This window comes from Eretmochelys imbricata, chromosome 20, assembly GCF_965152235.1.
Source record: "Eretmochelys imbricata isolate rEreImb1 chromosome 20, rEreImb1.hap1, whole genome shotgun sequence".
NCBI lineage: Eukaryota > Metazoa > Chordata > Testudines > Cheloniidae > Eretmochelys > Eretmochelys imbricata.
In genome coordinates, this window is record NC_135591.1 from 19,800,512 (window position 1) to 19,824,326 (window position 23,815).

General features: G+C 48.4%; 1 protein-coding gene across 1 annotated transcript in view; it reads right to left on the reverse strand.

The window, feature by feature from the left end:
* Positions 1 to 540: 540 nt before the first annotated feature.
* Positions 541 to 23,815, reverse strand: part of SMARCA4 (SWI/SNF related BAF chromatin remodeling complex subunit ATPase 4) — a 57,618-nt gene continuing 34,343 nt past the window's right edge. The window contains exons 17-36 of the mRNA XM_077838454.1: positions 22,865 to 23,028; positions 19,999 to 20,065; positions 19,306 to 19,416; positions 17,919 to 18,161; positions 16,935 to 17,048; positions 15,708 to 15,815; positions 14,267 to 14,353; positions 12,667 to 12,713; positions 12,303 to 12,469; positions 11,278 to 11,441; positions 9,886 to 10,113; positions 9,569 to 9,667; positions 9,235 to 9,312; positions 7,771 to 7,998; positions 6,216 to 6,469; positions 4,656 to 4,764; positions 2,698 to 2,799; positions 2,150 to 2,282; positions 1,282 to 1,421; positions 541 to 1,033 (exon numbers count right to left, since the gene is read on the reverse strand). Of these exons, the coding sequence (XP_077694580.1) occupies positions 1,001 to 1,033; positions 1,282 to 1,421; positions 2,150 to 2,282; positions 2,698 to 2,799; positions 4,656 to 4,764; positions 6,216 to 6,469; positions 7,771 to 7,998; positions 9,235 to 9,312; positions 9,569 to 9,667; positions 9,886 to 10,113; positions 11,278 to 11,441; positions 12,303 to 12,469; positions 12,667 to 12,713; positions 14,267 to 14,353; positions 15,708 to 15,815; positions 16,935 to 17,048; positions 17,919 to 18,161; positions 19,306 to 19,416; positions 19,999 to 20,065; positions 22,865 to 23,028 (2,676 nt within the window). The 3' untranslated portion in view covers positions 541 to 1,000. The remainder of the gene's footprint in view (positions 1,034 to 1,281; positions 1,422 to 2,149; positions 2,283 to 2,697; positions 2,800 to 4,655; positions 4,765 to 6,215; positions 6,470 to 7,770; positions 7,999 to 9,234; positions 9,313 to 9,568; positions 9,668 to 9,885; positions 10,114 to 11,277; positions 11,442 to 12,302; positions 12,470 to 12,666; positions 12,714 to 14,266; positions 14,354 to 15,707; positions 15,816 to 16,934; positions 17,049 to 17,918; positions 18,162 to 19,305; positions 19,417 to 19,998; positions 20,066 to 22,864; positions 23,029 to 23,815) is intronic.

Genomic DNA, 23,815 nt, shown 5'->3' on the forward strand with positions numbered 1-23,815 from the left:
AGGGGCGTGAGCTGGCTGCATTCATCCCAAAGAGATGGTGTCAGCCCTGACGGCAGATGACAAATTCAAATATAAACTGCTGTCCAGCTGATCGGTTTATCCAGGTGTCAGTTGTGGATATTGGGGTGGGTGCAGCAGGCCAGCGGGATGCTGCAGAGACAGCACTGCTTAATTCTAGATCTAATCTGGCTCATGGACCACAAGGCCTGGGCTGTACCACCCCTTACAATATGGGTGGGTCGCTGGGGCTTGCTATGCTGGGGGAGCTAATGTGTACTCTCACAAGACGGTCACTACAGTGAGTAGGCAGAAGGTCTTGATGCAGCCCTGCTGCTACAACTGCTGAGCCAAGAGCCAGCCGCGGGGTCAGCCTCAGAGCATTTCTTGGGGGGGGAGGGGGGGGATGTGAGGGTGAGGGAGGGAGGGAGGGAACCAGCTGAAGGCCAGATCAGGCAGCAGTTGGAAGGGGGGTTGTGGGGCCTAATTAACTGAACACACATTTTCAGTGAGCCAGAAAAACGACCCAGCGAGAAAAAAAAGTAACATTCTGTTTAATTTATTACTGTTTGAAATCCAGTGACATTGACACACACAGTCACCGCCGCCACCCTTGTCAACTAGCGGGCAGCTGGCGGTTTGACCGGTTTAATAAAATACAGTACTAGGAGTGGACTGCTACACACATGCATCCACAGTTTAAAACTACAGTGATTCAATACTGCAACTGAAACAGTACTGCCATAAAAAGAAAAAATAGATATCACGTGTTCCCCGATTCATAATTCTCTTAAACAGTTAATGCTGTAACAAACGCTACTGATGTCAGGACAAGGCAAGACACAAACAGTCCTACATCTTCTCTGCAGTATAAATATGGAAGAGTTTTATACAGTTTACTGAAGTCTGATACTACAATTGTTGCTACCCGTTAGAGCTAAAGGGATGCAGCACGTCCGCTTTGGAAAGGTCGGCTCTGGTGGTCTGGGCCATGGAATGTTGCTTAATCATCTTCGGTGCCACTTCCCGAGCGATCCTGGAAGAAAAGACGAAATGGACAGGGGGAGAGATCAGAGCGGAGACATTCCAGTGGCAGGGCTGAGTGCTTAGGGACAATTTAATCCCATCAGCCTTCCTGAGTCCTCCCAGTCCTTGCTTTTTAAAGAGGGCTCCTCCCACTCCCACTATAGCCCCATCTCAGGTACTCTGCAAACACCAAGCCAGCCACCATACAAGGTTACACTAGCAGCAACCTGGAGTGGAGAACTGAGCTCCTGCATTTACCTCTTCCTGCTCCTCTTCACTATCGTCGTCACTAACCACTGGCTTGGCCCGGGAGCCGCGGCTGGTGCGCCTGCGACCCTTTAGCCGGTCTTGTGCTTTCTCCTTTCTGCCCAGCTTGATCTTCACCTTGACGGAGCGAGCTGCGGGGAAGTACAAGGAGAGGCAGAGAGTCTGAACAATTGCACAGGTTAAGGCTTGGCACTCCCACATAGCAACAAAGCTTCCGCTGCAAATTAGACCTGTCCTGTTCTAACACAGACATAGTAAGTACGTGGCACTTCTAGAATGCTTTCCACCTCAGGGCGACAGTGGTGCCTTCTGCTTACCTTCCAACAGCTGCCATCTAAAACACAGACAAATGCAACACTGTACCTCGTCACTTCCCCGTACTTTCAGAGCATCTGGTCTTTCATCGAACTCTCCCCCCCACACCCCAGCTGCATCCCTAGTAAGTTTCATGTTGTCCTTTAACTCAGCTGCCGCTGGAAATCTCCAGACCTACCTGGTTGAGCAGCTATGGCCTAGAAAGCAAGTGGGAGGAGTTACGTTCCCCATGCAGAGAACCGACATGCATTTCCTTTCCTTCAAGACAGCCCTGGCGCCTGCAGTCCTCTCCCTGCCCCAGAACAGAGAGAACACAGGCAGGGCAGTGTGAGCTTCCCCCAGCCACAGTGCCCTGCCAATGTGCCTCAGTCCTGTCCTGGAGAAGAGAGGAGAGGGCAGGGTCCGCGGCCTTACAGTTAGCTTTCGAGCTGGTCATCACCCTTTCAGAGACGGTCTCCAACGCACACAGGACAGCTGAATAGGGCAGGCACCCACACATGCACACACTCCTGCTTAGCAGAGGCAGCAGCAGAAGAGTACTCACACTCGGATTCAGATCCTTCCTCTTCTCCTTCCTCCTCCTCCTCACTCTCCTCACCTTCACTGTCTTCCTCTTTCTCAATTTTCTGCCTCACGCTGGTGAAGACAGACTGCAGCACTATCGAGTCTTCGTAGATCTAGAGGAAGAGGCCACAGTGGCCAGGGTGAGTCAGGGCAGGTTACCTTCTGGAGAGAGCTGTGGCTCTCCCAATCCATTCCCTGCTCAGGGTGCCAGAGTCTTGGTGCTCTTTCACACAACGCATGCCTGCTTAATCTAACATGCTCGCTCACGCCAAAGCCTGGGTATTAAGCATTTGCCGTGCTTAGGACTAATCCAGCTTCAACCAGATCAGCTTTTCATCTTTTATTAGGAAGAAATGGCTGGTCATCTTGCAATCTAACTGGCTGGCAGGATTTAATGGGATTCTAAGTACATCCTAAAAAAGGGGTGTTTAGTCCCAATCACACCCTGGGTCGAGAGAGGGAGGATCGCTGGCCGGGTAAGGGCAGTGCCCCCTCTTGAGCCCTGGCAGTGGGGAGGAAGTGCCTTACCAGAGAGCCTTCCAGATTAAAGGTTTGTGCGTTCTGACACAGCAGCATGACATCCTTCTCCAGGTCATTCAGGCTGCGGTACTTGTGGTTGCGGATGCGTTCCTGAGAAAGGGGCAAAGGTCAGTGTCACCTCAAACATGGCCAGCGATTCAACGCCTGGTGCTGCCCTGCTGCTCCCACTCCTTGGGCTCCACCCTAACAGCTCCCTTGTGGGCTGCCCAATGCTGCCTTCCACATCACCTAGAACGGCCTCACAATTAGCACAGGCCAAGTGCACGGCTCCAGCAAGCTCAAGGAAGACCGCACACCTCAGTTTGCTCTCTTACACCTTTAGGCTGTGTGCCCCTTGGGGCTTTGTTCCCAGCCCTCCCCAATGCACCTGCACGGCCTGTGCCATGGAACTACAGGCAGCCTCTGGCAGGGTGGTGGGAACCCTCAAATCGACAGCCTGAAATAAGCAGTGCTGCTCCCAACCCAGCTGCAGCACCTTACACGCAGTCAGGTGAGTGGCTGTCGTCACAGCCAAGTGTAGAGGCACTGATAGCTGGGATCATGAAGGAAATCTCCCCCCACACACTGGTATTTAGCACACAGAACTGCACCATCAAGAAAGAGGTCCGCACCCTACAGGTGCCACAAGCCACAGACGCAGCCAGGTGGGGCCCCGTGGGACAGGCCTTGTGAGAACAGGTGTGGCAAGCAGAGAGAAGGTGCTTGGCTAATGCGGATCTGCAGGCGTGAGCAGGGGAAGGAGATGCAGGGAGCAGTCGGCACAAATTTGGGTGCAGCCCAGGGACAGGAGGGAGGAGGAGAGGTCAGGAGCAGCAGCATTGGGCACAGTTTTGGAGGTGTCACTGAGAAGGTGGAGGGAGGAACATAAGGACAGAGTGCCAAGAATCACAGAACTGGAAGGGACCGCGAGAGGTCATTTAGTCCAGTCTCCTGCACTCGTGGCAGGACTAAGTATTATCTAGACCATCCCTGACAGGGGTTTGTCTAACCTGTTTTTAAGGAGGAGGGTGTTTGCACTTTCTCCCTGGGCTGTTTTTTTTAAACTGCCTAGAATCCTGCTCCCAGACTCAAGCCCCAGTTCTGTGCATGCCTGTCGGCCTCCATTTTCATTTATTCCTCTGCACCAGTCAATGCTGGGGGAGGGTGAACTGCCTCGCTTAACGCGTGTCTGGTGGGGGCTCAGACACGACAGTGATGAGGCCAGGATAAGAACCAACAGAGAACAGAAGGCTGAATGCCTCCACTATCTCCCCGGCCCACCGGACTCCAGTTCAGTGCATACAAGGGTGCAGCGAGCCGCAAAATGTGCCAGTGGAGGAGGCTCTCCAGTGAGGGGATTGGCGGGAAGCACAGCTCCTGGAACACACCCATAAGTGGGGGGAGACAATTAGCGGGTCCCATTTAGCCACTTCTCTTGATGGGGCTGGCCCAAATCACTTGGCAGCATGGCTGTCCAGCTAACACAAGACCTGACTAGAGGAGTCCTTGCTCTGTAGAGCTAAAGGCAGGAGGGGGCTCGAGGCAGAGCGTCACGACAGTGGGCTGGCAGCTGTATAGCCCCTCACTTCGTCTCACCGCCAGGAGCTCTCAGAAGGCGTTTAATGGTGGAGAATGACAGCACTTGGTAAGGGAGATTTGGCTGATCCCAGCTTCAGGGTGGGCCCAGGAACAAGCAAAGATGGAGAAGTTTGAGTGGAGACCAGGGAACAGTGGGCATGTAGGGAGCGACCAGGTAGAGATGCAGGGAGGGAGTTGGGCTGGGCCTGGAGGGGAGAACAGGGAGTGACAGGACAGCAATGGTTGTGCCACAGGACAGGAAGAGGGCCGGGCTGGGCTGTTTCGGATGCACTGAGCGGCATTAAATCACAGTGAAGACACAAATCAAGGATGTGATGTAAGAGTGCTGCCTGGTACCTCAAGCATCCACTGAGGGCGGGCAGGGTTACCTTTATTTTTTTGAAATCCACTGGCTTGCGGATGAGCTCGTAGTACTCCGGGAGCTCCTTGCGAGAAGGCAGCTGGATGAAGACTTCGCTAAGCTGGCGTCCACTACTACTACAAAACAAGGAAGAAATACAAGATCAAAGACCGAATCAATGCCCCTCCCCTCTCGCCAGGACAGCAGCTCCCAGCCTGCCATGCAGAACTGCTTCCAAAATCACACGAGACACTGCCACCGCGCAGGCAGGAAAAACGTCCCTCCTTTAGCATGGAGGCCTGCTCAGCGCTGAAGGACGGACAATCCATTATGCTAGCCAAGAAGCTGGCAGGGTTACTGTGTTGCCTAATGGGTACTACAGCAAGAGCCTGTCAGCACTTTCATTACAACTCTGAAAGCTGGCCCTGGTCTCTTGATCTTTTTTTTTTCCACTTCACAAAATCCAGTGGTTCATTAAAGTACGGTGAGGAAAAGTAGTGGTCTGTTTGGAATAGGGCAGAGAAAAACTTGGATTTTTCTTAAAAGGCTCCTAAGACATGGGGCGGGGAGAGCACCAGAGCTTCTAAGCAAACCAGGCATCAACTCAGCTACGCTTCTTCCAGGTTGTGCTCTAATGCGCTGGCCAGTCACAATGGTTCAAAACCCACTTAGCATGTTGAGCTGAGACATTTAATACTTCCCTCGATCCAGGGAACTTTTCCAGGCTGTGAGTCAATTAATCAAAAGTAGAGGATAGAAAAAAAAACTATTTGTTCGCTGGCCAAATAAAAGAGCCTGGAAAATCCCACAGGAAATAATTTGATCTTTTCAAACTGATTCACACAGACCACGTGTTTAACTTCTGCTCTGTATGGTTGATGCCTGAACTGCAACCCTCTATTAGAAAACAGCAATACTGGAAACTGCCTACTGCGCTAGCCAGAAGAGCACCCCAGGGCCACAAGTGCTCTCCAGCTGTGCCCCAGCAGTCATGCACAGCACGCAACAGCAGGGCTGCCGCAGTTCTCGACCAGAAGCTGCCAACAGCATGACATTTCACGCTTAGATGGAAGATCCTAAGAAGGACCTAGCAGATCAGCTGATCACTGGAGAGAAATGGGACAAGAGCTGGATTTGTCCCTTGCTGCAGTTTGCCTGTGAAGCAGGCACAAACTGGGTGGAATGAAGCAATCACAGCCTGACTCCCAAAGCTTACACAACATGCATCCGGGTCCACCCTCCTTTCATTGCCTTAACTGCATGGCACGATCTCTGCTAGGTTACACAGCAGCCTACAGAACACCCACAGACAAGACATTCCTCTGGCCCGTGAGTTAGAAACTGCCAGTACTCTGTGGACTTCGCCTTCAGAGGGCTTTGCAAACATCAGCCACTCCCTGGGAGGGGAGTAAGAATTATTCCCATTTTAAGTCAGAAGTGCTGTGGGTTTATGCCAAGACTGCCCAGCCAGGGACTAGGATTTGGCTGTTCCTCCCCAGACGTTTGTGTGCACTGGCGGTTAAAAAGACAGAAAAGCAGACCCTATGCAGGAGTTCTGAGGAGAGTGCCCATCCCTTGCTTCTCTTACCTGTCCTTATATTTAATCACAGCATCCACGATCTTCTTCATTTTTTTGGTGAGGTTGGGGGGGTTTGGGGAGAGCTTTTCGGCGGGAGGCCTGCCGCGCTTTTTCTGCTTTTTGCTATCATCGTCTTTGTCCCGGCTCCGGGTGCTGGTAGTCGGGGTGGCAGAGCCAACGTCAACATCTCGCTTGCGTTTGCGGGAAGATTTCTTCTGACGAACTTCCTCCTCGATCTCCTCCAGCGTGCCCTCCTCTATAGCCTATGGAGGGGAGCAACAGAGCGGCCGCTAGCACCAAGACTGCTGGGCAAAGATGCAAAGAAAGGGCAAGGGAGCGGCCTGTGAAACGCTAAGCATGGCCATTTATACGAGGCTTTAATTTGCTGCACTACTGACCAGGGTGTCCTGCCCACTGGGGCGGGCGCTCTATGGGCTGCCCCTTGCTTGTGGGCAGACCTCCTCCTAACCGGAGACGGTAGTTCAGGCTGTTACAGAAAAGGGGTTCTCAGATTTTTTCATATGGTGACCTTCTCCATATTGGGACCCCTTCCAATTTAGCCATATGGGAAAGGCCCCTGGGTTGGCAACACATGCTAATGCTCCAGCATTTTTTTTAAAGTGCTTGCTCCTTGGTAATGGGCTAAAGCATCTCTGCCCTGCTGAGTGCATCTGAACCACATGCATGGTTTGGGGCTTTTCCTCCCAAGAATGGAAGGCCTCTAGAGACCGGCCTTCTGCTCGTTACACCCAGCTGATCAGGCAGTCTCTAATGGCCCTATGTTTAAATTCAAAGTAGGAAAATGCCAGATGTAGGGGAGATTTTTAGTTGAACACGGAGGTATTTTAAGATGAAAAATTTATTTACTGGAGGGATATTGGAGGAAAGCAAAGGGTCTCTCAAGGGTTAACCTCCACAGAAGGAAGAGGGGGTAATTCTATTCTCTACAGCTAAAACATCATCTCTAGCCTCCTGCTCAAGAAAATAATAATAATAAATAATTAACATGAACTCTTGAGCTGCTGCAGCCTCCCTCTCCCTGCTGCCCATAAACACCCCCTTCAGCAGAATCAGCCTCATGGCTACCCAGAATCCGGCAGGCACTCAGCTGCCCATCGAGTGCATTCTACCTGGGAGGCTCGACAGCTGTTAAAGTAGTAGTCAGCTATGGCGTGGCTTCAACTGTTTAAACCCCTCTAGAGCCCTGTGATGGGGTGAGGTGAGTTTTTCAAATACCCAGTACCAGCATCAGGTGGCGAAATAGAAACAGACCCTAAAGCAACAAATGTTTGGTAATAGTGAATGGGTCAATAGCATAACATGTATCAGTATGACTGATTCATGCTGCTCAAAACCCTTTGTGGAGATTTGGGTAAGAGGCGATTTTCCTCCAATTGGTAATGAATTGGAAATGATGCTGGGGGACTCAGCCACACATCCAAAGCAGGCTTATTTTAAGGTATGCACCATTAGAGCCTCCAGTACTGGGTATTTTCTTTAGCACATAGACAAAAACACAGTAGAAGCATAGATTTGAGAAGGCCATTGGAGAACGATGCTGTACCATGTATACCTTGAGCCACTGCTTCTCGGTAAGCGAGTCACTGTAGTCCACCTCCTTACGGTGACGTGACCCTCGCCCAAACATCTTCTCCTCCTCCTCCTCACACGTGAGCCTCTCCACTTCAGCATCATCCTTAATAATCCAGGATGGCAGCTCATCCTCTTCCATTAGACGTGGCTTTCGCTTTGGGTTACGTGCCTCCTCCCGCCTGCGGTCCAGGTCCATGCGCTAAAATAAGAGGTGTTTGCTGGGGGGGACCGCTGGCACAGCGACAGAGGGGTCTGCAGCCATTGCCTGAATGCATCTATCAGGGAGTTAGCTGGCCCATTTAGGTGCTGTTTAGTTGAGGCAGGTCATCTCTATAGCAGACGTTGTGGGTCATGCAGCTGACCCCAGATGGACCAGGACGTGACTGATCTCGGCTTTGGAAATATCCAACTGGCCCAGGCATCCAGCAGTTACCAAGGAGCAAGGAATGCTGCAGTGCAGCGTGTGGCCTCCAGGAAGGGGTGCTCCCTGGTGACTCTCTTGGTCACGCAGGAGCCATGCCAGGGCCGTTCTGCCATCTTTGAGCGCAAGGCCCTTGGGAAGCTTTGCAGGGGGAGGGATACAGCAGGAATGCAGTGTGTTGGGGAGTCCAAGGGGTTTGTTTAACAATTATTTAAATACCTACTGACTCACTACAGCTCAACAGGTACATCAGGTTAAGCGCTGCGGGAGCATATTAGCTGGCATGAGACTAACCACTATGAAGGACAAGGTACTAGAAGAGATCACTGGAACTGGAGGCAGACAAGAGCTATTACTGGGGGTCATCTCAGCCAACTGTCTTCGCTAAAGCTGGATTCTCCCCTACGGTGCATTGTTAGTGTGCGGTTATAGCGTCCATCAGCGTTACTAGCTCATCACCCTATTATCAACTTACCCAGGCTCACAAGAGCATAGCACATCTGACAGGCAAGCGTGGGGCAGACATGGGCAAACCTCCTCCTCCACACATATGTGTCGGCATTAAAAAGTATTGCTGAAGGAGCGTCATTTTCTAAAGGAGTCTTTTGTACTCTGAGTCACATGGAACATTCTATAGATCTCCTGGCTTAATAAATATTTTGCTTGTCCTACTGCCTTTCATCTGAAGATCTCAACGCACTTCACCAACATACTTCAGTAGCACGTTATGGTAAGTATTTTTCCCCATTACATCCATCTAGGGAAAGCCAAGGACATCAAAGGCAGGGGCAGAGCCTGCTCAAACTTTTAGACCCTGCTCCCTTTCCAGCACCAGGAATAGAACCCAGGAGCCCTGACTCCGTTCCCGCTGCTCTAACCACTAGACCCCTAGTCCTTACTCAAGGGGATGTTTGTTCAAACGTAACGAGCTCAACTCCATCAGAAATGGCATTGCCTGTGTTACCCGGAAGAGGGACAGGCTCGGTTCTCTTCCACGGCCTCTGCCACGCTCACCATAAAAAGGTCAAATTCCTCCTCATGACGGGCAATCATCTGGTTGACTGTTTCATCGTCGGGAACTTCATCTTCTTCCTGCAAGATTTCAAACGCCTGGCTTAAGGGCGAGAGACGACGGCGCGGCAGTTCGTACCCTGGGAACCGAACATTGCTACCATCCGACGCCTGTTCGGCCGCCCGTGCGAAACGAGTTTGGGTGGTCTCAGTCCCGTGTCAAGTGGACAGGTATCCACGTCGCAGGAGACCGCCACCAGAGCTGGCGCCTTTGCTGGCAGTCTCAGCAGCGAGGCCAAGGATTGCATGGGCATGGAGACTGAACTACCCCTCTCACCTTTAGAGGTGGTTCCTCCAAGTCAGGGTTCAGGCACAGGGTTGAGGCAGTGTGGGGGAAGCTTGCACTGCCACTGCCGCTGCCCGTGCTGTATCTGTTCTGTGGATAAATAGAGGGCTTCAGTCTCCAGGGCTGTCAATCCGGCACCTTTCACCGACACTACAGTTCACTTCAAAAGAGAAACAAGTGTTCATGCTCCTTCCTTCCAGCCCACATGCCCTTGGCCTCGGGGACACAGAGCAACGGAGCAAAAGCCAGCCACGCGTTCACCATTCACGCTCTGCAGTAGAGGGAGGGTGACCTGCACCGCCCCTTACCTCATCCTGCTCCTCGTGCTCTAGGATAGCCTGGAGGAAAGCTCTCCGCTCATGGCTGGAGGATTTCTGGTCAAACATGCCAGCCTGGATGACCTTCTGATCAACGTTCAGCTTGTACTTGGCTGCAGCCAGGATCTTCTCCTCCACGCTGTTCACGGTGCAGAGGCGGAGCACGCGCACCTCATTCTGCTGCCCAATACGGTGCGCTCGGTCCTGTGCCTGCAAATCCTGAAGAGGGAAGCACGTTGTTTGCAGAGTAATTTAAACCTCACTCTTTCCCAGGTAAATATTTGAGCCTTTAAACACATCATAGGAAAAATATACATGCCTCGCAGAGCTACCTAGAGGCCCTCAACGACTCCAGAGGATTCTGTTACATCCGCTGGGGAAGTGTAATTAATCGAAACAGTTTGTTTTGCTGACTGCTCTTTTACTTGGTGATTCAACGCACTTTAGAAAATATAGGCCACTGTGCCTAGCTATTACAGCAAACTCTAGCAAAAGTGCTCGTCTACTCCGCCTCCTAAAACTCGCCCTCCCGGACAGAGCTGAGTGTCTATGCGTGGATTCTTACTAGCACTGGTGAACCACCGGGGAATGGGGAATAAGAGGATAGCAGCAGGCTTCAGTGTCTTCATATGACACGTGGTGAGGGTGGGATAGGGGGACCTTTAACCTCAGTCACTACCAGTGCTAACTTAATTATGGATCAGCCACAAGAGGCTCTCCCACTGTATGCCAGTGCACCCTGCCTGTCGGAGCAGAGACAACCAGGAGACGGGCAGCGCATGAACAGATGCTTGTGTTAGGTTCTGGGCTGCACCTGCGGCTCAAGGTCACAGCGTGGGGTTGCAAAGACCACGGCAAGAAACAAGTGCTGGGGATGCAAAGGCAGCTGGGAGGATGGAAGAGAAAAGCAGTGATGCAGGCCGTGGTGCAGTCAGCACCTAGTGCAATGGGGCACTTTATGTTTTATGTCTACACTGCCAAAAAAGAAAAAAAAAAAAAAGTGTTCTCAACTCTGCTTAGCTAACTAATAGCAGAGAAAACATGGCAACCTTGCTAACACTAACCTCTCGAGTGAAAGCCCGTGAGACAGTCTGAGGATGAATTCCAGCTGCTAACTAGAGTTAAAAACCAGCTTGCTGAACCCCCACTGCTCTTTTAACCAACGTTAAGAACACACTCTATAGTGCAGACACATTCTTAGATCCTTAGGAGGAGGTTAAACTAGCATTACAGGCATACAGTTCATCCAAGCCCTAGGAGAGGGACACACTAGTCCTTCCTCTTGTTATTTGGGGAACGCAAGACTCGTGTCTCATGTACACACGGAGAGACAACCACACAACCCCGTACTGGGATTCCCATCAATTCTGTAGGGTTTTTTACCTGGTGCGGATTCCAGTCACTGTCAAAAATAATCACAGTATCTGCAGACTGTAAGTTCAGTCCCAGCCCTCCGGCCCGAGTGCTCAGCAGGAAAATGAAATATTCAGAGCCTGGCTCATTGAAGGTCTTCAGCAACATGCCACGGTCTTCAGCTTTAGTGGTTCCTAGAAGCCCAGGGAGAAGAGAGAGGTTACTATTTACCTCCCCTGCAAAGTTTTCTATTTAACATGGACTCAGAACTCCACAGAGCAAAGAGGGGTTCCACCTTACTTGGAAAGTGTTGAGCACCTACACCCTCTGAAAACCAGGCCCCTTGGACGTGGTCCACATTGGGCACCCCTAATATCGTAGCACCCAAAATCAGTAATCATGCTGGCAAATTGAGGTCTGTGTGTCAGGTCGGAAAGCCCTTTGGGATCTTCCAGGATATAAAATGTAATGTAAGGTGACCAATGTATCAAAGATAGCAGGTTACAAATATCCAGAAGAAAGTTGTTGATGCTGGCTGAAATTCCAAGAGACAACACAAGGCCTATGCGCCATGTCAGACTACAGAACAGGGCTCTTCCTGGAGGCGAGACTTTCACCAATTTAAAGGAGGTGGAAAAAGTGGTAACTGGATTAGCAGTGAACCACCTCCCTAAACTAACCTTACAAGAAAAAAGCATAAGGTACGTGCAACGCTGTTAATCCTTTTTCCCAATCATAGGTTAAAGGAGAAACACGTCCAGAAGCAAGTGTGCAATGAAAAGGTTGCAACAGTGTAATCCCACCAGCTTTACCAAGAGTTAGTACATGATGCGATTGGTTAGGACAGTTCGGTTGTCTATTTTTATGAATGGCTGTTAGTTTCACGCATGTTTCCCACATGTGCTGCAAAGCACATTGCGTGGTGATGAGCATTAAAAGGAGGTTTGTTATTTGATCATTCGTTATCTACACACGTAGGATTTAGCCTATTGATATTGCCAAAGCAGAGCATTCAGGCGGAGATTGAGTGTCTCTCTGTTACCAGTTAAACTCACCATCCAGCCTGAGGTATTTGAAGCCACGGTATGCAAAGTAGTCTTCCATGATGGTCATGAGTGAGGTCATCTGACAGAACAGCAGCACCTTGTGGTTGGTGGCTCGTAGTTTGGGAAGAATCCTGTCTAGGAGCTCAAATTTGCCAGATGCTCGGTACAGGTCTAGTCTAGTTCACCAGAGAGGATTGGCAATAGGTGAGAATCTGATGCTACAAAAATGCATCACCCTCGCATGCAAATGAGAGCTACCAGTGCTTGTTACATTAATACACTGACCTAATCCAAGTAATTCTTCATTGATAAACCACACCACACTTAAACTACAAATATCCTCCTTTGTAAAGCTCAAAAGCATTCAACTTACCCCTGTACAATACCTCCAGTGAAACCTAAGTGCTCTGAAAAGGATTCCTGCAACCAAAAACAGAAACACTGTCACACTGATTGCACCACAGTCTTCTATACAAACACAAATGTCCAATAAATCCAACAAACTCTTGGAATTGCCCTGATAGAAAACTGATCATCAGGTCAAATACGTCTAATCTTCTTCTGCTTTCATATGGCTTGGGTGGATAGCAACAACTATAAGTGTATTTCTAGGTTAGATAGCCAGCACATTGCCACAGCAGTGAGCTGGTGAATGTCCTTCAGGCCCCTGGCCAAGGAACAAAGGGGACACTCAGATATGATGTGCTCCATCATTTGTGCCTGGTGACCACAGTCACATGCAAGTGTTTGCCTCATTCTCCATTTAAAGAGGGTTTGTCCAAGTCTCCCATGAGATGTCCTGATGCAATTCAATCTGCACCAGTCTTTCCGACATAAAATCAAAACCTGGTGGTTCCTCGGCAGGGTCAACAACAAGCTGTTTGTTTAGAGCGGTTGAAACACTCCATGTGATTCTCCATTGAGCCTCAGCGTCACAGCTGATATAAGGGTCTTGATGTGGTTCCATAGAGGATTGTGGGATTTTAAATCTTGTCTTTGGTTGGTTCTGCAGGTCATCATGCAGCAGAATCCCTGCATTTGCACTGACATGGTTGAGAAAACAAGATGTCTGAGGAGCTCTTCTAATCTGTAGAGGCTGGATATGCGATAGGACCAGGAGCCAGTCGACTGGAGTCGATTTGAGCGTCCCTGACACTATGCGTATAGCGTTATTAAGTTGAGTGTCAAGGAGTTTAGCATGACTGCTGTAAGACCACACTGGTGCACAGCATTTAGCTGCAGAATATACCAAGGCAATTGTTGCAGTTCATAGGGTCCATGGACTGGAGCCCCATGATGTTCTGGCCAATTTTCTGATAAGTGCGACACAAGACCTGACATTCTCGAGGTGTTGTTGAAAGGTCTAACTCTGGTCCAGTGTAACACCAACATTTTGTGTTAGCCTTGTGGCAGACGTTCTTACCGCAGAACTGTGTGTCAAGTTTGGTATTAGCCATTTTATTCTTCGGTTGGAAAGCGGTCTAATTATGAATTAACCTATTGCCATTTATAAGATATCCAATTGCTGTATGAAGGCCTGGAAAGAATGTGTAGAAATAAAGTAATTTTAAAGCATCTGTCTGGGGTCATTTGAGGTTAAAAGATGATCCCAAGGAGCAAGATGGAGCACTGATTCACTAGTGGAACACTTGTTTTGTTGTCTCTGAGGAGAGACTGCATCCAAAGGGATTAGCTTGACAAGGAGCCTTGATTTTGCCATTTTTAATTGATATCACTTCATTGAACACTTCATGTCTGAATAGGTTTAAACCAACGTTGGATGCTACAGGGAAACATTTTAAGATGAGACACAGGAACGTTACACAGTGCTGCCCTGAAAATTTACCCTACAGCATCCAAGCACAGCTTAGTTCATATATTACCCATTTTACAGAAAAGTGGATCTGTGCACTAAGGCACCTAGATCCTCATAGGAGCCTCTAGGCAACACTGATACAAAAATACAACATTACCTCTATGTGCTGAAACATGTACGGATGGTTACAGATCTTCCTCAGCTGCATGATGGTGTTCATCAGGGTTTTTGTACCACCTTTGCCCTGTGTGAATAAAGACAAAATTTACAAATATGTCCAAGCACACATTAAAGCCGTGAAAGAGAAAGCAGAGGATCTGCTCCACCCCTCTTGCTATCATGGCATTCTACACTCTTGGCAAAATGTAAAATATCACATGAGAGAAAGCAGATGGGTGCAACTGAGGACAAAGATGGAATTATTCGAGGCTGATCACGTTAGCTTTAGTAGCTAACTATGTGTGCAGAACACTGAAGACAGTGAACTGCTGTTATAGCATGGATGGGACATGGGATGCATCTTCACTCAGTTTTCAAAAGTGAATGTCACACAGATCTAGTATCAGAGCTGCCACTTTAGGAGAGAACCCAATCAATGATTCCAAAACCTCCTCCATACACTAGCAAGGCCAAGTCCCCCAGCCCCACTGCTGTGAAAGCTGCCCAGAACAGCGAGACAACAATCAGTGTAACACATTGCTCAGAAAGCTGAACTTCAAGGTGTTAAGGAGAAACCTTAAAATCCTCTTCCGCAATCCAAGGAATAAAGGGCGGCTCAGAGGATGCATACTGGAAAAGTGGACACTTCACCTTCAGTTCATTTTAAACCTGGCCCAACCTGCTGCTGCCGCCATCGGATAGCTGTTGAGTGGCATGTGTGAAACAAGCTCTCAGTGCTCTCGGTGAAATTCCTGACAGACAGTTATCTACAGCACAGCATCATCCCTCATGGTGCCCTTTTGGGCAGTCTTGGGAGAGGCACGCACAGGTTTAGGTCATGGTTATGTGGAGGAAGCCCGCACTGCCTCGGTTCCTGCTGCACCCATTCTGTGCACTGGGGCTTTAAGGCCAGGCCTACACTACAGGTACTATGGTGGCACAGCTGTGGTGTCATAATGACACCGCTTTAACCCTGTGGTGTAGGCAGACAACGGTGACAGACGGGGTTTTCGGCTGCTGTAGGAACTCCACCTCCCCGCGCGATGGTCGCTAAGTTGACTGAAGCTTTCTTCCGCTGACCAAGCTGCGTCTACACCAGTGCTCAGAGGTGTGGATTTTTCACATCCCCGAGCACCGCAACTATGTCGATCTAAGCTTTAGGTCTAGATCAGGCCTCAGTTTCCAGGGAGCCAGCGCCAAATGCATTAAGGGGATTTCCCAAAGCACAAAGAGCAGTTAGGCACCTATGAAAGCGAAGGGGATTTGAATGCTTAACTCCACAAAAATGTCCCCTTAAAACCGTAACAGCAACGTGACTGGCAGACAGCATGGAAAAAAATCCAGTTTGGAAACAGGCCCCTGTACATGAAATGCTCTTCAGCTCTGCTGTATGTAAATGCAGGGAGAGTGAGGAACAAATCAGGGCCCTATTGCCACACCTTTTTATCCTTCTCCGAGCCATCAGTGAGCAGCACTCCCTTGGCCTGCATGTGTCTATACAGCACCCTCTGTAACGCTGACATGTCACACTTGATCACATACTCCACCTGGAAAGCAGAGGAGAGTTTAACATCACAAACAATAGTAACCAACCCTCCATGATTCTCTGCATGCTCCCAAAACATCTCATTTCCCTCCCCCCCCCCCCATCACTGGCTTGTAGCTCTGCACCCCCCCCCACACACTTTGCTGTACTGCTCCGAGCTCTCTGCCAACCACTGAACTGTGACTTATTTCCCAACCAATTAGCACTGTTCTCAAGCTGGCCAGAGTGCTGACGAGATACTCTTTAACCAGAGGGCTCAGTGTGGTGTCTTTATGATGCTGCTGGCCCAGGAGCGGCAGAATGGGCATACAAGTCACTGTGGGGCACGAACATCCACCACTGTTCTCCCATCTTCCCCACTTTGAGCCCTACGACCTCAGTGCTAGAGAGTTAAGCCACCAATCTGGTTTGTTCTCCTCTGGCTAGGATAGCCCATTGGGATGAGAATAGCAAGATGAAAAGCTGTAAAATACTGTATAATTGCAGCAGTTCCTAGAAAGAAAACTAAATTTGGCTTCCACAGAAAAGACCTTTCCAACACCACTGGAGTGAAGAAAGAGAAACCATAAAAAGCAAAAGCCTTTAGTGAGGACAACATGCAAGCAGGTGTCAAATGCTGGAGCAAATAGCAGGCAGCTTAACTGACAACTATATGCAAGTTAAAAAAGAATAAATGGGTTAGTTCAACTAGCTCATCCCTCACTCATGGGCCAGGGCAGGAGCGCTGTCTAGAGCATTTTTCACTACTTCCTCCTGTCCCATTGTACATGCTCAAATCTTGGGGCTTTCCCCATTTTCCTCAGGAGAGGTCACAGCTTCTCTTATAGTCAGTCTCTCACTTCAGCTACATGACAAACTTACAGCAGGGATGCAACATAAAACAAATAAAACCCTATTTAAGTGCAGCATAGTTAATAGATTTTAGAATCACAGGATTGTTTAGGCCAGAAGGAACTATTAGATCTAGTCTGATCGCCTGTATAACCACATACCAGGGAATTTCACTCCACTCCCCCTGTATTGAGCACAATAACTTGTGTTTGACTAAAGAACTTCTTCCAAAAATGCATCCAGGAAGCCTGGAGGGTGTGGGGGTCTGCATCTTCCTTACGAGCTTTACCTTTTCAGGCAGCTGTGCTTCCACCTCCTTCTTTAACCGCCTTAGCAGGAAGGGACGCAGCACTTTGTGCAAACGACGGATAATCAGAATAGTTTCTTCTTCATTCAAATCCACCTATTTTTTCCACCCAAGAAATACAAAAAGGATAAAATAACTCGAGTCTCTCCCCCCTCAACATTTTTCACTAAATACTGCAAGATCCCAACAACACCCCACCCCGGCTCTTGTCTAGCCCATTCCCAGTAGATCTCAAAGCACTTTGCAAAGAAGGTCACAATTATCTCCATTCTATAGATGGAAAAACAGACTCAGAGAGGGCAAGTGACTTGCCCAAGATCACCCAGCAGGCCAGTAGCAGAGCTGGGAATAGAAATAAGGCCTAAAGATTTCCTCCATAAACTGTGCAACTGATGACTTACAGTTTTGAGCAGCCACACAACTCTCAAAACTGCAAACTTGCTTATGCTGCTGTCCAAGTCTGGGGTTTCTGTACTGAAAACTCTAAAGGTTCAAACCCTGTGCTGTTTTATTACTTGGTATTCACGTCCCCAGTCACTGCACTTTAAGGAAGGTGTTTTGAATGAATATAACCAGTTCACTTAAAAGCCTTGAGGATTCTGTGCAATCTGAGAATCCATTTTGACAAGAACCAAGGCAGCACCTTGCTGGGATGGCTGGAGGTCTATGACTGAAAGATACCTTGCCCTTATTCCAGCATTTGCTTATTATCAGTCTCTGTTTTATCCCGTACAGCTCAAACTCACTTTCTCTGCTGTCATGTCCCAGAAATTAAACTCTGAATGAAGACAATACCCCTCCCCTAATTAGCAAATGGTCTAAGATGGAGACCGCTGAGCTAGCATACCAGTTAACAGCTGGAAACAATTACAACCAAATACTGTGGATATCCAGTGATTTGGTGCCTTATATTAGCACAAGACTGTCCAAACTCAACTGCTGCCAGACGGCTACTTCCATACCTACCTTCTCTCCAGTCATGGCAAATGGAGCATTAAACCACTGCTCAAATGTGCTACAGCTCTTGAAGATGGTGGGAAGGAGGAAATTGAGTAGAGCCCACAGCTCTGGCAGCTTATTCTGTAGTGGAGTTCCTGTCAGCAGCAAACGACGCGGAGCTACGTAGTGTGTGTTGAGGACTTGGGTTAGCTTACAGTGGTGATTCTTCATTCTGTGACCTTCATCAACAATCATGTACTTCCAGCGAATCTGTAGAGACGGAATCACAACAGACACTGTGGGAATCCCACCTTCCATAAGCACAGCAGCTACATTCACGTCCTCAGACGCACGAGAATCACAGAGTCTTAACCATCCATGCAGATATGCCTGCCCAGCAGGGAGCCACCACCACCAGAGACCGATCAGAACTGAGTAGGACTGTAAAAACCTAGTCAAGTTCCATTCAGGCTGCTGCTGGGAAAGTGCTGCCATTCATGAGCCCTTTCTTTGCCTGTGGTACAGAGAACTGAGACATTGATGGAATAAGGGAGAGAATGTAAAGAAAAGGGAAGGGGCGGTAATGTTGAGAAATGATTAAGGAAGAGACCCAGTTAGTCATTCCTAGCATCTCACACACCCTGTACCACCATCAGTAATTTCTTAGCTTCCTGGCCATAGCCAAATATATTTCAGTTACTCAAGAAGTGGAGTAGTAAGGGAAAAGAAAAAGCTAAAACCTCCCTGCTAAGGCCATGTCTAGGTGAGAAAAGATGCACCAGTTTAACTGGATATAGTTAAACCGGCACAAACCCCTAATCAGTGCAGCTTAATTTAGTAGTTCACTGACACAAGATACAGATAAAGATCACAAGATAAGAGATGTTTCTGGGAGGTAACTAATGCTGAAATAACCCAGATAACTAGTCTTGTGAAGTTGCACACTCCCACACTTCTGGGGAGGACCTGCATAGACTGCCTTGACTTGATCAGGAGGTCTAACAGGACAAAAGACTTGAGGCTGTCACTTGATACAGTTTGACCTTGGAAGAGGGTAACTGACATGCACAAACCCCGAACTGAGACAGGCCACATGAGAGGATGTGAGGTACTTTAGATCTGCCAGGGTTTCTATGTGAAAGATGGGTGAGCACCTGCTAAGCTAGGCATGTGTATCTAAGCTGTTTATTGGTAAGGTATGTTTTCTCTGTAATGCTTTTGTTCTGAATGAAGAACACTTTGCTTTATGAGAGATGGCTGATCACTCCTTAACCCTGTTATTACCCCAGAGAACACAAAACTGCAGGCCTGAGAAAGGTGATAGCTGGGAGCCTGAGCCCTAAGTGGGGTGGCCCTTAAGGCAGCCACGAGGGTGTCAGAAGTGCAGTTAGCCATAGGAAACACAAACACTCACCTTGGCAAGAATGTGCTTATCTTTGATGATGTACTCGTAGGTTGTAAGCAAGACATTAAACTTCCCACTTCGAAGCTGAGGTACAAATGCCCGTCTTGCTGCTGGAGAGCCCTGGGAAAGGAGGAATAGGAGAAAAAAAATTAAACCAATGTAACTGCCAGCAGGGGGCATTACTGAGGGCTTGTCCTACAGGGTGCAGCAATGCACCAGTAGAGAGGTACAAATTCTAAAGCGCACCAACGTGCTGCACACCAACCGGCCCGTGTAGACCCTGCTGGCATGCTCTAAAAATTCCCTACTGCACATAGGGAATGTGCATCTACGCAGGCCAGTCAGTCTGCAGCACGCAGTGCATTGCAGAATTCACACCCCTCTAGTACACATTGCCACACTCTGTGGACAAGCTCTGATTATTAGCAACAGGGTGAAAAAATCTCACGTTCCTGATTGGCAGGAGGGAAGCAAGTCTAGCTTGAATGTTTATACAGGCCGTGGCAGTTCGATATGAACGCTTGAGTGAGAGCGTGAATCTAACACAGGGAAGAAGAGTCCCGAAGCAGCGGTTTATTTTTTGGATAAAAGGGAAGGCTGCATTTCTGTCGGGGTTAGTTATACAGATACTAAAAGCTGCTTACAAAATATTCAACCAAAGGTTTCACAGTGAGAAGTGCATGACCGAACTCCACTACTTGCCTTGTAGGAGACCTTCACCACAGAAGGAGCCCATTTATCAAATTCATATGCCCAGTTTGACAATGTTCTAGACGAGAGGGGAGGAGAGAAAGAGAACAGTAAAACCCACCCTTGCATAATGGACTCCAAACCTTCTATAGCCCAAAGCAGCCCCCACTGGTTGTAAAACCATAAAAGTCTCCAGCAGCTCTTCAGAAATCAGTACCCTTTATTCCCAGCTAGCAACTCTTGCTGCAAAATCCATCATCCAAGACACTCAACCACAATCCAACAATTCTCTGTGACAATCATGAGATGTGACCACAGTACTCTCTTCTCTGCCAGAAAGAACAGTTATTTACCTTACAGTAAATGTGGTTCTTGGAGATGCATTGCCCATATAGATTCCGCTCTTGGTGCGCATGTGCTCCATGCACGAGAGATCAAATTATTTTGTTCAGCAGTGTCTGTTGGGGCCACGCCTGCACCATAAGTAACCTCACTTCCCCCTTGCCTGAGGGCATAAAGGGCAGCGTGGGCCCAACTGCCCCTCAGTTCTTTCACCAGTACAGAACTCTGGAGTAGCTGAGAAAGAGGGAAGGTTGTGAACAAGACATTTCGAAGAACCAATTACCGCAAGGAAAGTAAGTGTCCTTTCTTCTTCGAGTGGTTGTCAACACAGATCCCACACCTTGTGATGTGCAAGCAGTTGTCTATTGCTTGGAGGTGGATAACCAGAGTCTTAAGTAGTGACTGCAGGACAGTCCCACCAAAATTGGCTTCCAATCTGGAAGCCTCCGCTGAGGAACAGTGTCTTGTAAATGTGTGGCTCCAGCTCGCGTAGCTGCTCCACCAGTGTCTCTGTTTGTCTAGGTAACTAAAACTTACCTAGATTACATTGACAAAGACCATATGTGGTGGGGTGTCCACCCCACCCAGGGCCTGGAAGGGCTAAGATGGCTAGATGGGCCAATTACCTGCCCAGGCGGCACTGGACGAGCCAGGGAGCAGGAGCTGACTAAATAAAGCTCAGCTGGGCAGGAAGAGCAGGCACCTGAATAAAGCCCAGGAGGGGACAGCAGCCGTGGGCTGCACGGAAGGAGTTTGCAGTCTCTCCCTGGGTGAAAGGAGGTGTGTGGGGCCTATACAGTAGAACCTCAGAGTTATGAACTGACCAGTCAGCCACACTCCTCGTTTGGAAGTATTCGGCGGGAAGCAAACACAGTACACTGCTGTGTTAAACAAAGAACTAAAAAAATTAAAGGAAAGTTTAAAAAAAGATTTCACAAGGTAAGAAAATGGTTTCTGTGCTTGTTTCATTTAAATTAAGATGGTCAAAAGCAGCATTTTTCTTCTTCATAGTAAAGTTTCAAAGCTGTACTAAGTCAATGTTCAGTTGTAAACTTTTGAAAGAACCATAAAGTTTGTTCGTAATGCTGAACTAATCTTCACTCCTGACTCTGAGGGTCTACTGTAGAGGGCAGTTGGGAGGCTGACAAACGCAGAGAGGGGGAAGCCAGGAAGATAGGAGAAGGCTCAGGGGTAAAGCAGCATGGTAGGACAGTGCAGGCCTTGGCTGCTAACTGGAGGGCCCCTGAGCTGGAACCCAGAGTAGAGGGCAGGCTCGGGTTTCCCTACCAGCCACTAGGGATGTGGCACCGACCAGGCAGAAAACATTGGACTTCCTGATTTGTTCCAAAAAGACATTGTTACAGACCCTGGAAGGGGGAACTACGGAGTGACCTGGTCAGAGGGTCAAGTCACGAAGAGGAGCTGCCATTCCTGGAACAAAGGGGTCCGCAGGATGACAGGAGAGACAAAACCAGAGGAGGGCGCAATGCCTGGCCAGAGCTAATCCCCAGGACAGCCAGTAGGGGTGAGTGAACCCCAGGACACCATAAAAAAAGCGAACTACATTAACACTGTACTATTTTATACAAGGCTAAGTCAGTCGCACAGTGCGTGGAGGAAGCAGACGGTGCAGGGGTTCTGCATTGCTGCCACAGGCAGCAAGGATGGACAGAGGATGCTTTGGCCACTCAGCTTTTCTGCCCTGGAGTGGGAGGGCTGTGAGGACACTCAGGGTACAGCCCCAGCCCCATCAGATGCTACCGGACAAAATAATCTGACGTGGCATGTATTGGGCGCACATGCCTCAAGAGTGGCATCAGCATGGGCAATCGCTCGAAGAACCCTTCCATGCACTAGGGACTGAACTGAAAATATAACAATCCAGTCGTGTGTGTGCACAGGGGAGTGCTGTCTTATTTTATTGGCAAAGATCTGTATTTTGGTATAACATATAAAGAGAGGAACAGTTCTGCTACAAACAGCAATGCCTGAATTCTGATTCTTCACACTGGCTCATTTATTTATTTAAGCTGACCTACTGAGTTGGGAAGGTGCCCTTAAACTTTTTCTGATTATTCAAATTAATATTATGAGAAATCATGTCAGAACGTAAGTACTGTTAAAATGGACTAAATTAATAGGTTATGAGCCAAAAGTCTATGACCGGGGGTGGGGGGGAACAGCTTCTTCCCTTAGGGCAACTGCAGCATTATTTGGGTTTCCTACAGGCACTTTTATCCAAGGACCTCAAGGCACTTTACAAAAGCTCCCAAACTCCCCTGTACAGTAAGTATCTCTACACTCATTTTGCAGATTATTAAACTGAGGCAAGGCAGCTGAATGAATTCCAAGGTCAGAGAGAGTCAGTGGCAGAGTGAGGAACAGAACCCATAATTCCTGACTCCCTCTTCCTCCCTGCTCTAACATCACACCCTGCTACCTTCCACAGCACAGCTAGAATTAACATTGCTCACTAAAAATATCTCCTAAACTTCCCAGTGCTGTAACCCACCATTAGTTCGAGCACCACACTTACGAGAGAGGTACGATAATGAGGAAGGGTCCATTGATACGCTTGTGCTCCATGAGGTATGTGATTAAAGCGATGGTCTGGATAGTTTTGCCCAGACCCATCTCATCCGCCAGGATACCATTCAGATTATTATTGTACAAAGAGACGAGCCACTCCAAACCTTTAATCTGAATAAAAAGATAATGGAGGATGATTCACAGAATGTAAACTGAACAGCATCTCAGAGGAAAAAAGCCACACTGCCTTGTGAATGATTTGCAGCCACTCACCTTATGTAACATTGTAGATTAATTATTCATAGATTATTAAACCTCTTGTTTTAGAGTTAATTATCTCAAAGCGCTCTTTGGCATTGATCTATTCCTCTCCCTTCTGGATCACGTGTACCACACTGAAAGCTCCCTTTAATGCTCTTTGCTTTAAACTACAGAGGCCAAGTCCAGCTAATTGGTTATTTTATAAAAGACCTCCCCTCACCCCCAGAAGCCTGGATCATTTTATTCCCATCTGCATCTCTCAGAACCTTAACAACTTTCTGGTTGTTTGCATGGACTGAAGGGAACAATGCTCCATTCCTGCAGTGTGGGAGAGATAAGAGGTGTGAGTCAACAGGCTCCTATCTTTAATCCCCAGGATTTCACTGACAAGTGCAATACACAACATTATAAGTAAGGTCTTACACCAGAGCCTACTGATAAGCACAAAAATTTAGTCCTTCCATAGAGCTTTGCATCTTCAAAGTACTGCACAATTATCTAACTACAACTAAAAATGCCAGATAAAGTCTGTTGAGTCACGCTTTGTTCCCCAGAGACTACACGATTCAAGTATTATCCAGTCACCTTCAGCCTGTTTGGTGCAATTTGGGGGGGGGCGGGGCGTGTGTGTATGTACACACACACACACACACGTTCACATGTTTAAAACTTGCAATTTAGATGTGTGTGTAGACGC